The sequence below is a fragment of the Athene noctua genome, chromosome 6 (genome assembly GCF_965140245.1).
Source record: "Athene noctua chromosome 6, bAthNoc1.hap1.1, whole genome shotgun sequence".
Lineage (NCBI taxonomy): Eukaryota > Metazoa > Chordata > Aves > Strigiformes > Strigidae > Athene > Athene noctua.
In genome coordinates, this window is record NC_134042.1 from 10,011,772 (window position 1) to 10,026,070 (window position 14,299).

Here is a 14,299-nt window from a genome sequence, read left to right on the forward strand (position 1 = left end):
TGGCTCCAAGAGCTACCAGGACACACAGGCCCGTGCAGCGGCGAGCTGGCTAACGGCTGCCTTGGCTGGAAGTTTGTCTCTGAGCATCAGCCAGCCTGCAGCAGCAGCTGACAAGTTCAAGCCAGCAAGCTGAATGGCCCCTTCACCCATGGCAGCACAAAAAAAACCTCCACGCAAAAACTTTGCAAAGCCTTCAATTGCAGAAGAGAGGAAAACAAAACCAGGAGTGAGGAGACAAGGTCAGTGACCCTACAGAGGGGACATGCCATGATACCCAGCTGAAGCAAGCCTGGGAGAAAGGGCTGGAGCTGCACAGCAGAGCACAGAAAAGCTCTGAAGAGCGACCGTGCCCTCTGGTGTTCAACCCATGGCACTTTGGGCTTCTCCAAAAACCCAACCGCCTCCCCAAAACCCATCCACCTCCCCTCTGCACAGGACTAACCCACCATGCTGCGCCTTGCCCCCGACACCTCCAACCACGGGACTCCCAAGCGGCACTGGGACACAAGACTTTCATGTCTACAAGGTCAGGCAAGCTGAAGACTGAGTGGGAAACTCGGAAAAGCCCAGGATGCTGTGCTGATGCGGCGATACCCAGAGAATCCATTCAGCAGAAGCCTGGAAGCAGCAGTCCTCAGCAGGGGTCTTCCACCACAGCGCTTCTGTGTGGCACTTGCGCAAGCACAGTCAAATCCTGACCAGGCTGATGCGCTGCTCCACAAAGATGTGGCACAGAGAGCCTGGGAACGGGGCCTGGGACTTGTCCCTACCTCCACAGGTCCTTGGGAGTGCTCGTGAGCCCCTAAGGCTAGCCTAAGTATTGGCCCCCACACAACAACTACGTCCCAGCAATCGTGACTGCCTCGCAGGCCCTGGTTTCCCACCATGCCTGGCAGCCCCAGCCCTACTAAATTTCAAGTTGCTTCAGCCATTTGGCTAAACCACCACCCTCTCAGCATTGTCACTGTAGGTCTTCAAAGTGTTCAGCATGCACAGGGTCTAGGTGCTACAGCCCTCATGCCCACAATGGTTAGGACATGAAGGACGAAGACCTCAAACGACCTTCACCCGAAACACCAGCAGAATGCAGGCTGCCATGTTAGCCAATGAAAGTCCGGCAGCGAGCTGCCCTCTAGAACAAGGTTAGTGACACAGGCAGCAGGCAGGCAGCCTGGCTTTTGGCGACCTTGGTTAGTGCAGACACAAGAGGGTGACGTGGGGGTGAGACATGAGTGGAAGGGAGAAGAGCTCTTGAGCAGAAATGCTGTGGCAGCTGCTGGGACTGCAGAGCCTGTGCAAGCCAATAAAAATACCACATACTTATACACCGCTGGCCGGTGCTTTATCCTCCTGGATCCCCATCGGCCGGGCTGGCTGCCCTGGAGACAAGGGAAGACACCTTTGTGGGGCAGGTGGAGTCTAGGGACACAAAGAGAGTGGTCAGCAAGCCCTCCCCATAAACACGCCTGGTCACCTGGCACATGCCTCTGTGCTGTGCTGATGCCATCCCTCCACCCCACATGCTCTCCCCACGGCCTTGGCGTTTGCAGAGCCCCGGGGCCCTGACAGCACCCACACCATCACCCCTGCTGTAAACCATGGAGGCCCATGGAGCTGGGGTCAGCAAGGCTGTTTCTCCTTTCAGAGCTAGTCTACAAACATCAAGCACCTGCTCCGGCTTCTGGGATACTAAATCCAGCCCAGTCCATAGTCATGTCCAGCCTGACCCAGATGGCTGCAAGAGCCTAAGGGTGCCCAGCCGTGCACCTGCATGGGGTGCATGGCTCAGGGACCAGGGCCAGGCTGGCACGGAAAGGGAGCCCTGCTTCCCTCCCTCCCCCTCGGCACCAGCCTGGCTCCTGGCAGCTTTCACCTCGACCGCTGTGTCCGGGTATGAATTTGAATTTCAAATAAATTGTGAAGGCACTCACCAAGCCTCGCACGGAGAGGCATTGTTTGTTTGGGCAGGGCAGGTTGCCTGCTCCTAACCCTCTGGCCCCTGCATGTGGGCACCGAGCCCTGGGAGCCCCAGTCTGCCGCCAGCCAGGGGCTGGGGAGCAAAGCTCTTGGTGACCCCAGTGCAGAGGGGAAGCACCTTTCCTGGGACCCCTCCAACACCCACCCCCACCACACCTGCTTCCTCCACCGTTCAAATGACAACAAAGCTTGCAGGTGGGTGACACTGTTGCTCAAGGACCCAGGTGGGGGTCCTTACCCGTATCCTCTGCTGGAGCATCTCATGGCCCCAGGCCAACCCAGAGCCCGGCTGGGAGCTGTAATGGGGAGCAGGGTGCCAGCAACTGCACAGCCCAGGAGCTCTCACAGGATGGAAGTCCCTGCCACCTCTTAATCCCACCATCTGCCAGCCTCCAATGGGCACAAAATCCCTGCAGAAAACACCACCCCCCCGCCACATTTCAGCAGCAGCAGCAGCTGGCAGGCGCCTGCCACCAGAGTGCCCCACGCCACATCCCCTTACGTGGTGACCTCAGGCTTGGGCAGTAAGAGGCTTAGCAATGGATCCAAGCAGCTCCCAGCCGGGCCTGGGGTGGCAAGGAAGGACGAGATACAAATAATCTGATTGAGGGAACTTTCACACAGAGGGGCCAGCACATGGCCAGCTGCACGCCCCCCTCGATCCCTCTCCGGGCTGGCTACGGGCTGTGCCCAGAGGCCAGGAGCTCAGGAGGAGGCTCCGAGCTGCCTTAGGTACTTCTACCCTGTGACTCTCCATCCGGCCCGTGAGCCCTGCCCCAGAGAGGAGGTGGGACCCCCACAGTCAGAGGGGAGCAGGCAGGAAGGAGTCCTGCTGCTCTCCAGATCCAGATCTGCACCTGGGCTGCCAACGGTAAGGGAGGGACGGACTGTTCTGGCACCCACGTTTCCTGTGGGAGCCAAGCTGCGCCAAAACAAGGGGAAAACCCTTCGCAACGAGCCTCTTCTTTAGCTGCCCTGACTTCCTGGGACAGCCAACCAGCAGAGCCCCGCGACTTTCTGCAAAGTCACAGCGTGTTTAGGAGCCAAGGCTGCTCCCACCCCACGGAGCCAAGCTGCAGCTGGTGAGCAGGGTCAGGGAGATGGAGCAAGAGGAGCTGGGGAAGGGGTGAACACCGAGCTCTTCCCTGATGGTGCTGGGTGGGATTTTCACACCTCTCTAGGTGGGAGCCCCCCCATGGGGCTGGGACGAGGCTGCGGTGAGGCTAGAGCCTGCCGTGAGCCGGCATCCTGTAGTAATGTCAGGGGAATGGCAGCAGCAGCTCAGCCGTGCCCACCAGCAGCAGCCCATGAGGAGCACTGAGGGCATTTCCCACTGACATGGGACATGTGGAGGACAGGGTGGCAGCCAAAGGTGGGACTACCTCTAGCCAGACCTCCATCTGCCCCCAGAGCAGGGCTTCCCACACCAGTGCCATGTACCTACCTCCCTGTGCCCACATCTTGGGCAGCATCCCCTAAACCCCCAGCGATCTGACCCCAGCTTCCACCAGTCCCTGCCAGCTGGGAAGGGCTCCTCCGAGACGAGGGATGCTTAGCTCACTTCCCCATGCCCTGAACCAGTGGGAAAGGCTGACAGCCGTGAGATGGGCAAAGCTCGGGCAGGTTGTTCCCAGGCATGGGCTGCAGGTAGAAACTGGAATTGGCAGCCTAACCCAGACAGCACAACCCAACCCGCGGGCAGGGCTGAGGCAGGAGGCCTATTAACTCCTACCAGCTGGGACTGGGAAGAGGTCCTCTCAGTTAGTGAGGAAGAGAAACTTAGGAAGAGTTTCCTCTCGGTGCAGAGCTCACGGTTAACATAAAGTTAACACCCCCAGGCATCAACCCCTATGCCTTGGGCAGGAGAACAGCTGGGTCTAACACAGGCATCCAGCTCAGGCGAGGACTCCATCCCCCAGGGCACTGGCCTGGCCAGTGCAGCCTCATAGCTTGCCTTGGCAGAGCTTTACCCTCCACCTAACGTCCTGAAAGGGAGGAGAAGACAGCCTCCCAGCCCCCAGAGAGAGACTGCAGCTGCTGCCCCGCCTGCAAGTTGCAACAGAAACACAGGGTATTACTTCTGTAATACTGGAGAGTTGGCCCAGGAAAAGCTCCTGGAGTTGGGATCACAGAGTCACTTATTCCCTCCAAGCCTGGTACCAGCTCAAGAACCAGCAGGACAGGTTTCCCCTATTTCCACACCTTGTCTCTGTCCCCAAGTCAGTCCTGCACCAGTCCCTACCTCCAAAAGTCTCCAGCAGAAGCCATTCACCTCCTGCCAGTCCCCATCTTTTCCAAAAAGGATGGTTTATGGTGAGGGAGCCCAAGCCTCAGCCTGCAGGCCGAGCTTTGCTCCTGAGCTCAGCATCTCAAAGTCAGCGCCCGTTTACAAGAGCCAGTAAGCAAGTGAACATGTGGCTGACAGCTCAGGGGCTTCAGCTCATGGAGTCACTTGGGAAAAAGAAACTAGAGCTCCACCGAGAGCAGAGCTGGAAGTTCAGTGTAGAAGCTTTGCCAGGTCTCTCAGGAGACTGACTGCTCCTCGGGCACGACACCACGATGAGTGAAGGAAATCCTACACTGCATCCCCCACCACCTGCGGAGCTCAGGTTGCCTTCCATGAGAGCATCCCCCCCATCGCAGAGAGCTGGCCTCGCCCGAAGAGCATCTGCTCTTAGCCCCCAAGAGGACCCACACAATCAAACAGCCCTCAGACTCTCCCCTCTCGTATCACTCGTGGCTCTGCCTCTCCCCTCACAATGCCTCCTTGCAAAGACCCGTGCCTGACCTACACCTCCACTGCCCTTCTCTCCCCATCATATTTCTTCAAAGGAGGAAAGAGTTCCATCATCCTTCTCTCAGCCCCTCGAGGAGATTACAGGGTTTCCTGGAAGGGATGCTCCAACTCCTAAACAGATTATAGGTCCTGCCAGCTAGGGTCCAGCCCCTGCTCTGATCTTGGGAGGGCAGCAAAGCCGCCAGTGGGTGCCCAGGGCTGGAGAGACAAAGCAGGTCACAAGCAGGGACCATGTCAGGGAGGACTCCAGCCTCTGGAAGCAGCCAGGCCCCCTGCACTCTGACCCTTCCCTGCCCCATCCCGACAGCCTCACTGCAAGCTGGCGGCCACCCCAGCCTTGCTCTGCCAGAAGGCTGTGTCGGCTGCCCAGTGTGCCCAGAGCATTTATTTTTTTTTCCCCCGGCAAGATCAAAAGTCCCAGAGCCGCCCCATGGGAGGTCAGGCCTGGAACAGAGAGCGCAGAGCAAACGCAGCAGTGGGAACAGCTCTCCTGGCACATCCCACCTGACCGGCAAAAAGCCCAAGTGTCGTCGCAGGGGACAGCAGGGGACTCCCATGGGTGTCACTGGCGAGGACCCAGTTAATGACACCCATCACCTGTGAGTGCACAGGGAGCAGAGGCCGGAGGGTTTCAGAGCTAGAAGCGTGCAAAATCTGCATGCATGGAGGAGGAGGACGATTGCTCAACAGCTAGCTGGCAGCAAGGCCCGTTGTTGAAAAAGCTTGTCCTGAGGTAAGTGCTGCTCTCAGCCTGCCAGCACGCAGATCACAAACTGCAGGCTCCCCACTGCCTGGCCTTCCCCCAGGGTGCCTGGGGCTTACCCCACCGCACAGCCCCTCTACTGCACCTGCGCCGGGGGAAAGCAGAGCCAAAGCCCCGCACCCCGGCTGGGCCCGCTCACCGGCCAAGGGCCAGCAGGTTTGAGGGGATGCAGTGGTACCCCCCGCACAGAGGGGATGGGAAAGGCTGGGCTGCCATCCCAGCGACACATCTCCCCCAGCTTTCACACGGGCGTGAGCGTCAAGCTGCAAGAAAGACGGTGACAAGCAACGTCCCAGAAAGACGTAGGCGGGTGCTCGGCTCAGTTTCTCGAGTGCCGTTTACCCACACGCCATGCAACCCACAGACCTTCCCTGGGGCAATGGCAGGTGCCCCCGGGCTTGCGTGCAGGCTCCAGCACCCAGCCTGCCAAAGCACCACAGCCAAAAACTCAGTCCCCCGCTCTCTGCAGGGCAACCGTCCACTGGCTGCCACGATGGCTTCACTCCCTGCTTATGCTGTCGCACCAGCCCCATCCATCACACTAACTCCTCTGAAGGGGGACATGTTAAAGACCCTAAAGACCATGGGTAAGACTCATTTCAGCATCCCATCACTCCGGCACAGGTGAGAGCAAGAAAGGGGCTTCGTCCCCAGCACTCATGCTCCCTCCTCAAGTTCCCCTCAGAAAGCGTAAACTGCTGTTCAGTCACAGCACAAGAAATGAAGCACCTAGGAAGGAAATTTAATCCTAACCACCTATTATCTGATCAGCCCCAATCTCTTTATCAGCCCAATTAAAAGAATTACCCATCCATGGCCCGGATGCACGTATTGTGCACTTGTCTCTGTCAGCTCTGGAGCCAACTACTCCACCCTCCTGGAAGACAATTACAAGGTACAGAAATAAGCCTGCTTGCAAAATGCAGGGGACTAACGTACCACTGGAGGCCAGAGCTCAGGAGCTCACCCATCTTTTGCTTCAAACCCTCTTGGGGCTCACCTGCCCTGGGGACAGGCTCTCTTGCTATTTTGTGTACCTGCCCCTTGCCTGGCTGTGGCTGTGGGTAGAGCCCCAGCAGCACGTGCCCACCTCGGGAGATCTCTCTTCTCCAGAGACTCACCGCTGCTAGCGAGCAAGCTCTTGTCCATTGTCTAAGTTTCCTCTAGACTTGTTTCTCAGTCACATGTGCTCTGGCTAAAGCCCAGAATCAAAGAGGGTGCAAATTTCCTCACTGATGGCTGTTGGAAAGCATTCCGGGGGGGTAGAAGCTGGCTGTACTTCTTGCCAAAAGAAAGTGCAGCAAAGCCTTCCCCCACAATTCCCTCAGAAGAGTTGAAACTTCACACCGTCCTCTGCTCCAGTGCTCAGGTGGGCATGAATTTGGTGGCGTGCAGCCAATTATCCTGCATGGCTTCCTGCCGAGCTCACCTCCCACGGGTGTGTGTGGGAGCCCTTTCCTTCTTGGGGGCCTGTGGGAATCTCTCCTCACTCCCCTGCAGCTCCAGGGTCTGCATTTGTCACCCCGAGAAAGAGAGAACCGAGTCCCTCCATCAGCAGAAGAGCGAGAGAAGCATCCACACACCGAACAACCCGACAGGCATTTCCAGCCGTCCCCGGGGCCATGCTGGCTCCCTCCAGCTCAGCACCTGCTGCCCACCCCACTGTGCTTCTCACCCATGTGTCCATGCTGCAGAAGGTTGTTCACATGTGGAAAACCTCCCCTCGGTTAGGCTCCAATACACATTGCAGTAACAGCATCCCTGGGAGCCAGAGAAAGATGCCATACAGTATTGGGGACAGGCCAGGGACTGCCAGGAGCTCCAGGCAGCCACTGCCACCAGCTCTGAAACCAGAGCAGAACACTGCTCTGTGGTGGAGCGACCTTGCAAGCCCTCCACCCCCAGCTCCAGCTTGGCTGGGGAAGTTGAAATTGGGGCCTTTCACCTCCATCCAGCACCTGTGACACCACCCAGGAGCACTGTATCCTGCTTTGCGCCCTCCCTACGCCAAAAATGCTGATTAGCTACAGCAAGTTCAGCACAGGGTCACCAAGACAGTTGGAGGCAGGAGTTATCAGATACAGGGAGAAGCTGAGGTAACGGGGGTGGTTTGGCCTTCAGAAGAGAAGGTTAAGGGGAATATTATTACCGTTCTCAGCTACCTGAAGGGAGGGTACAGAGAAGAATGAGCCAGTTGCTGCCCAGAGGCGCACAGCGACCGCCTGAGAGGCAACGGGCACAGTTTGCAACAAGGGAAACTCGGGGGGGGAAAAATTCCCGAGGAGTTGAAGAACGGGAGCCGGTGTGCAGGGAGGCTGTGATCAAATTCGGCCCTGCTGAGAGGCCAGGGCGGACCAGGCGACTTCCAGGGTCCCTTCAGACCTCAGTTACTCAGTGTTTTTATACAGCTTCGTATGGCAGGGGCACCACTTTCCCTTAGGCGGGTCGAGAATCCCCCAAATCCCCCAAGGCCATCGAGAAGGCTGCGGGAGGCTCAAGGAGCCCGGCTGGCTCTGGGGGGTAAACGAGGGATGCAGCTCGCGATCCCAGTGATCCCAGCAGCTGAAAGCCGGGATCCCAGCAGGCAGCACCGGCCGGGCACAGCCGTCACCCCGGCGCTGCAGGACGGCTGGCCTGGCCGCCGAAGCGCGGGGTGGGTGTGCAGGGATGGAGACAGGCGGTTCTGAGCGGGAGGGAAACAAAACCTCCCGAGGTGAGGCTCTGACTTCGCCGGAGAGGAGAGCGGGCACGGCAAGTGCGATGCTTCCCAGCTTCCCACTGCTCGCGTCAAGAGCTCCGCAAGAGGCAAGCGCCCACTCGCCCCCCTCCATCCCCGCACCGCGCTCTGCATCCCTCGGCGGTTGCGCTCAGCCGGTTGCCGGCTTTATCACCGGGCTCGGCCGCCCCTGCGGGGCTGGCAGCTGCCCCGATGGCGGGAGGCTCCCTTCGGGCGGAGGCGAGGCAGCGGCTCTGCAGCCTCCGCTGAGGATGCTTCAGGTGCCCGCGGCCACCCCTTGCCCCGGGAGATCGGTCTCCGGCGCTGCCCGCCCGCCCCTGCCGCTGCTCACCTGCGCCCGAAGAGCTTGAGGCCGGTGAAGCGCTTGTTGCTGTGCCGGCGGCCCAACGACGCCGGCGGCGGCGGCGGCCCCCGCTCGGGGTCGGCGCCGCCCGACGCCCCGGAGGAGGAGGAGGAGGAGGAGGAGGCGGCGGCGGCGGTGGCAGCGGCGGAGGAGGAGGAGGAGGCGGAAGGAGAACCGCCGGGCGGCGGGGGCCGCGCCGCCTCCATGGCCGAGCTCGGGGCTCGGCGCCGCCGATCCGGCCGCCCCGCGCCAGCGGAGGGGAGGGGACCGGGGATCGGCCGGGCCTCCCGCGGCTCCCGCCCCGCCCCGCCGGGGTCGACAGGAAGCGCGGCCGCGCACGGCAGCGCCCCCTGCCGCCGAGAGCGGTTCGGGGGCCCGGGGGGCGGCGGCGGGCCCGGCGCAGGAGCCCGGGTGTCAGCCCCGGCGCTCGGGAGGAGGCTCGGCTGCAGCAGCGGAGCCTCCCCCCCCTCTCCTCCGCCTCCCATTGTTCGCCGCCGGACGGAGCCAGCGGCCCCGCCGCCCTCTCTGGGGACCGGCAGCCACCTCCGGCCGTGCCGCCGAGGCTCCCCGCCCAGCCCGGCTGCCCTGCCGCTCGCTGTTCCCCCGGGGGAGCCGGGCTCGGTGGTGCGGCGGCGGCCTCCCGAGCCGGGAAACGCGCTCCCCGCCCGGCCGGAGCGATGGCTGCCCGCTTCTGCCTGGAAAAAGGGCCGGCCCTGACGGCTGCTTCCCCCCGCACCCCCAAGGGCGCTGAGCCGGGCTGAAAGTTGGGGCTCCCCGGGCAGGGTCCCCGGGCGGCTGCTCGTGCTGACCCCGTAACCCCCGGGGCATGACCCGCTGGCCACCTCCAGCCCTCGCCGTTCCCAGGAGGGCCGTCGGGGAAGGGGACGCGCTTCCCAGCTCCCACCGGCTGCGGGAGGAACCCGACGGCCCAGGCAAAGCCCCGCTGACCCCGTCTGCTCGCAGGCTCGGCGTCGAGGGCGCCCACGCCACCCTCTGACATCCCCGCTGGGGAAGCTGGGCTGCGCAAGCCTGGTGCTGGCACCGGGAGAAGAGGAGGGGATTGCTGGCGAGGCACCAGGAAAGCATGGGAAGCCTTTCCCCAACTCCCAAAGCACCGGCTGTCGGTGCCAGCCACAGCACCTCGGCCCCCAGCGAGCAAGAGGAAGGCGGCAGAGCCCGGCTCGGTGGGTACCTCATATCTGCGTCGCCCGGAGGGCTCTGGGGAACGTCCCAGGAGCGGTGCCGCCACATCTGCCGCAGCACGAGCTGATGCGCTCAACCAGCCCGGGGTTCACTCTCGCTCTTCCTTCCCCGGCGGCCGCTTTCCGGAGTCATCCCGAGGGCAGGTCCCTGGCAGTGCTCCGCCGCCCGGCCGCCCGCCCCGGGGCCCCGGCTTTGTTTGCACCCTCCACCTGGTTCCTCTCTCTGCACTTCCTGGAAGTGTGAGGGCGGCTGTCATCGCAGCCAGCTGCGCGGCACTGTCCCCTGGCAGCCCACGGCACAGGGCCACGTCCTCTGCCGGGCCCTCTCCGGAGAAGCGTCGTGCGCGTCCTCGGCAAGCAGGAGCACGCCCTGGCACGCCGGGCTGCATGCCGAGGAGCTGCGCCTCCCTCGCCGGGTGGCTCTTGAAAAGCCCCTGGGCTCAAGGCAGCCCCCTCTCCCAAAGCTGGCCCAGCACACCAGGGGTTGTCCTCCTGGCACCCACCCTGTGCCGTGCCCATCCTCAGCCTGTACCGCGCTGCGGCACTCACAACCCCCTGGCTGTATGCATCCCATGCTGTGTGACGGGTCTCCAAACACCTTCCAGCCACGAGCGTCTGCTCGTCCTGCACTGGGGTTTGTTGAAAAACCACCTGGGTGAACCAGGCACAGGCACTGTGGGAAGCACAAGCATCTAGGAGGTCTGGGCCAGCTCCAAAGAGCAGAGAGACAGCCTGTCATTCATCATCCTGCAGGCTCAGCCTGTCCCCAGCTCCAAAAACTCCAGCTGTTTGCAACCAGACACTGCTCGGTCTGCTCTGGTCCCAGGAGAGCTTCAGACCAGAGAGGGGGTCTGTGGACAGCTTCTGTGGGACCAGAGAAAAGCAAGCAAGCAAAGCCAATCCCTGCAGACGGCACGGATGGCATTTCTAAAAGGGCACATGGTCTTGCTGTAAACGCCATCATCAAAAGGGAAAAAAAAAAACAATCATCGGCAGACCTTGATCTCGCCAGGCAAGCTCTGAAACCAAACACAACCCGCTGCACTAATTACCATGCAGAGGGAGGAAAAGGCAGGTCCTGGATGCCTAGCTCCAGCTCAGAGATCGGGGAGGGGAGAGGCTTTGTTATCACGGAAAGGGTTCGTCATCCCCGCCACTTTGCATGTCATGATGGGTTGGTCACATCTGCTCCCTGCCTGCAGACTTTTTCCATTCATGTTCTGTGATCTGCCCGGTGCCACTGGCGTCCAGTCCTCTTACCTGGGAGCCCCGGGGCTTGGTGAGGCTCTCAGAGAAGTAACAAGCCCTGCCCTGGGATCTTCACCATCCTCTGTGCTCTGTGTGTCTGTCCTTCCACAGTCCTGTCCCTTGGGCTTGGTGTAAAACTGAGGGGGATCCCATAGGAACCCCAGTTCTGGCTGCTCTTGGTCAGGAGACCAGAGGGGACAGACCCTGCTGGCACTGGCTTCTCTGCAGGTAGCACAGGAGAGGAAAGGGGGACACTGTGCTGGGTGGGTTTGTGATCCAACACCCCTATCTCTGTGACAAGTATGTGCAGTGCCCGGGTAAGGAAGGGGTTAATCTGCTTGTTTCACCCAAGCCTGTGGGATTCATTGTGAGCTGAGATCAGATAAGATGGCCAGGGAGGGGATGGCCACTACCGCAATCTCCAATTTCGGTTCAGGGATCCCAGCTCTCCCCACCCGGGAGTGTTGTGGGTGCAGTTTTGCATTGTCCCTAACACAACCTCTCTGCTGCTCCTGGGCAGTCCCACCCCACGGTTCCCCCACATGCCCCCACCACACGCACCTTGCGGCAGTGGCTGTGGGGACAACCAGGGGACGCTAACTCTGTGTCCTCTGCTGCCTCAGGGAGCTGGCCTGGCCTGCCTGACATGGAAAAACAGCAGCAGGAGGCAGGACAGGAGCACCTCCTCTGGCAACAGCACGGTCTTGGAGTGGCTTCAACCAGGGAGTGTGCCTGGTTTAAGATGGAGGGCTCGAGGCCGAATGATGCTGCCCTGCCCTGGCACTGCTGCAGGCATGTCCCTGCATGGGCAGGGTGTGCCCACAGCCCTTCACTTTCTCCAAAACTGCCTCTTGGGATGTTTCCATCTCTTGTTGCCCTCAGCCCAGTCCCCAGTTCACACTGCCTAGCACCTAGGAGCATTCAGGATGCGAGCCATGGAGTGAAGACACGCCAGCATCACGCACCGCATGAAGCTGACTCCAAACCCATCCCACACCTGTGCCCAGAGCCTGTGCCTGCTTGTCGCCCCGCCACTGACCAAGGTCTGTGAGGAGCCACCCGATCGTCAGGACTTTCCAGCGCTGTGAGCTTCCCTCCAGCTGTGCCAGCGAGTGCCAGCCATCTCCTTTCCCCGGCTGCACAGAGGGACACAGAGACAGATGTTTCTGTCAGAGCGGAGCGAGCTTGGCTTGCTGGGAATGAATGGGAATTTGATTATGCTGCTCTGCACAGCCAGGCTAACACAATTAAAAGGCTAGAAGGCAGGACTCAGAGGAAGGAGGCCTCCTCTCTGCCCCTTTCTCCCTGCAGCTGGAGGGTCCCCTTTCCTTCCTTCCCAGCCCCTGCCCTGCCAGCTGGGATGGAGGGGGCTGCACACCCTCTGCCCCAACACTTCCAGAGCCCAGACAGATCTGAAGGCAGCAGGAAGAGAAGACAGCAAAGAGCTGTAACCACCCACCTCCTGCTCCCCAGTAGACCTTGCCAGTTCTCCCCTCTGCCCTGCCTGTGCCTGTGACCAAGCTCCCTTGCTATTTACATTACAAAGCAGCCCCCTCCACTCTGATCTCTGGGTTATATTTAGCTCCCTGGCACAGAACGCCCTATGAGATGCATTAGCTGTGTCCTCTCTACCAGCCGGGGACCGTGCTGAGCAGCCGAGATGCCCCACATCTCGCTAGCAGGGAAGGGAGCTGACAAGAGGACGTCCCACTTTGCTCCACAGGGGCTAACGTCAGCCTGGGGGGCACAGAGGGCCACAGGAACCCCTCTTCCCACTGCTGTAAGATGCCTGTGAGGAGCCCTGTGGTGCATGGGCTGTGCTGGGTGCTGCCTCCGAAGGTGGCTGAGAGCAGGAGGGGACCTGTCTGATACCTGGCCCATCCCTCGCCCCATAGACGGGGAGCCCATGCAGCAAGCTTTTGTGCGCTTGTGGTTTCCTTTCTGGGTAAACACCTCTGTGGTTGCTGGGAGCAGTGGCAGTGACAAAGGCTACTGCTGCAAGCATCACCCCAAAAGCAACTGAGAAAGCGCCAAAGATGAGAGCGAGCCCGGAATGGCGCAGGAGAGGCTGCAGGGTGCTGCCACCCCAGGCGTCCCCCGCTCTGGGTCACAGGGTTTTTCCTAGAGCAAAGATCCTCCAGCCTCTAACCCGCCTTATTGTCACTAGAGCTGCCCCACTCGAGGAGCTAGAGATGCTCCTGCTCCACTGCAACACCTTGGTGGAGACACCCGAAGTGAGCAGGAGCTGACTTCAGACTCCCCTTGGCCAAAGTGACTCTCCAGGGAGTGAGGCAGAAAGCCGTGGCGCTTCCTCAGGGTTTTCTGTGGTGGCAGAGAGCATGGGGCCATTCTGGCATTGCAGAGGCACCTCCCTACTGGGAAAATTATCCCAGAATGTGCAAATCTGGTGCACAAGCCAGCATCATTAATAAGCTTGGCACGAAACTGCTACTCAAAGCCCTAAATATAACCTGAGTGCTGAGCTCTCTTCCACCCAAGGCGCTTCCATACACCGCAGCAGCTATTTATGGAAGGAACTTTATTTCCATGGGCTTAATATCGTTTCTGCTCATTTCAAAACCTTTATATAGCAGCTCATGCCACCTGCCCCTTGTGATGACTAATGGGTTCCAGCAGGAACAGGCAGGTTGGCAGCAGCAGGACTGGGGCCTCCAACCTTCGCTTGACATTGAGGACACCTGTGATGCCCACAGCCCATGGAGGAGGCCCTCCAAACTCGTACCAGGGTTCTGTAAGTGCCCCCAGAGCCAGGCAGCATGGCGAGGGGATTTCTGTCAGCCCCCTCAGGGCTTCTTGTGCTGCAGGAGGGGCACCTGCTGAAAGGTTAGCCCAGCTCTGGGCAACAGCTCCATCACCTCCTGACCTGCCCCAGGGAGCAGCCAGACCCGACCCTGCACAAGCGTCACAGGACGGCACAAGCAGATTTCCACCCCCAGACACTCCCTCTCCCATTTCCCCTTCCCTTTGCTCAGCTGCCCGAAACAGAGGGTGGGGGAAGCAGCTCATCCCAAACACAGCCTCCACCCTCGCTGCTGGCCCGCAGGTAGATGCAGCATCCCCTCTGACCCCCCCAGACTCCTCTCTTTTGCAAAGCCCATGTCAGATGGAGCAAAGCCCCTCTCAGAGAGAACCCTTGTGAGGGCCGAGGAGGACAGAGGCGCTTTGCGGAAGGGCGGCACAGGCTGGAGCGTGTCAGCGGAGCCGCCCGCCT

At 60.6% G+C, this 14,299-nt stretch overlaps 1 protein-coding gene across 1 annotated transcript in view; it reads right to left on the reverse strand.

The window, feature by feature from the left end:
- Positions 1-8,876, reverse strand: part of DGKZ (diacylglycerol kinase zeta) — a 47,456-nt gene extending 38,580 nt beyond the window's left edge. The window contains exon 1 of the mRNA XM_074909513.1: positions 8,606-8,876. Coding sequence (XP_074765614.1) covers positions 8,606-8,823 — 218 coding nt within the window. The 5' untranslated portion in view covers positions 8,824-8,876. The remainder of the gene's footprint in view (positions 1-8,605) is intronic.
- Positions 8,877-14,299: the final 5,423 nt, after the last annotated feature.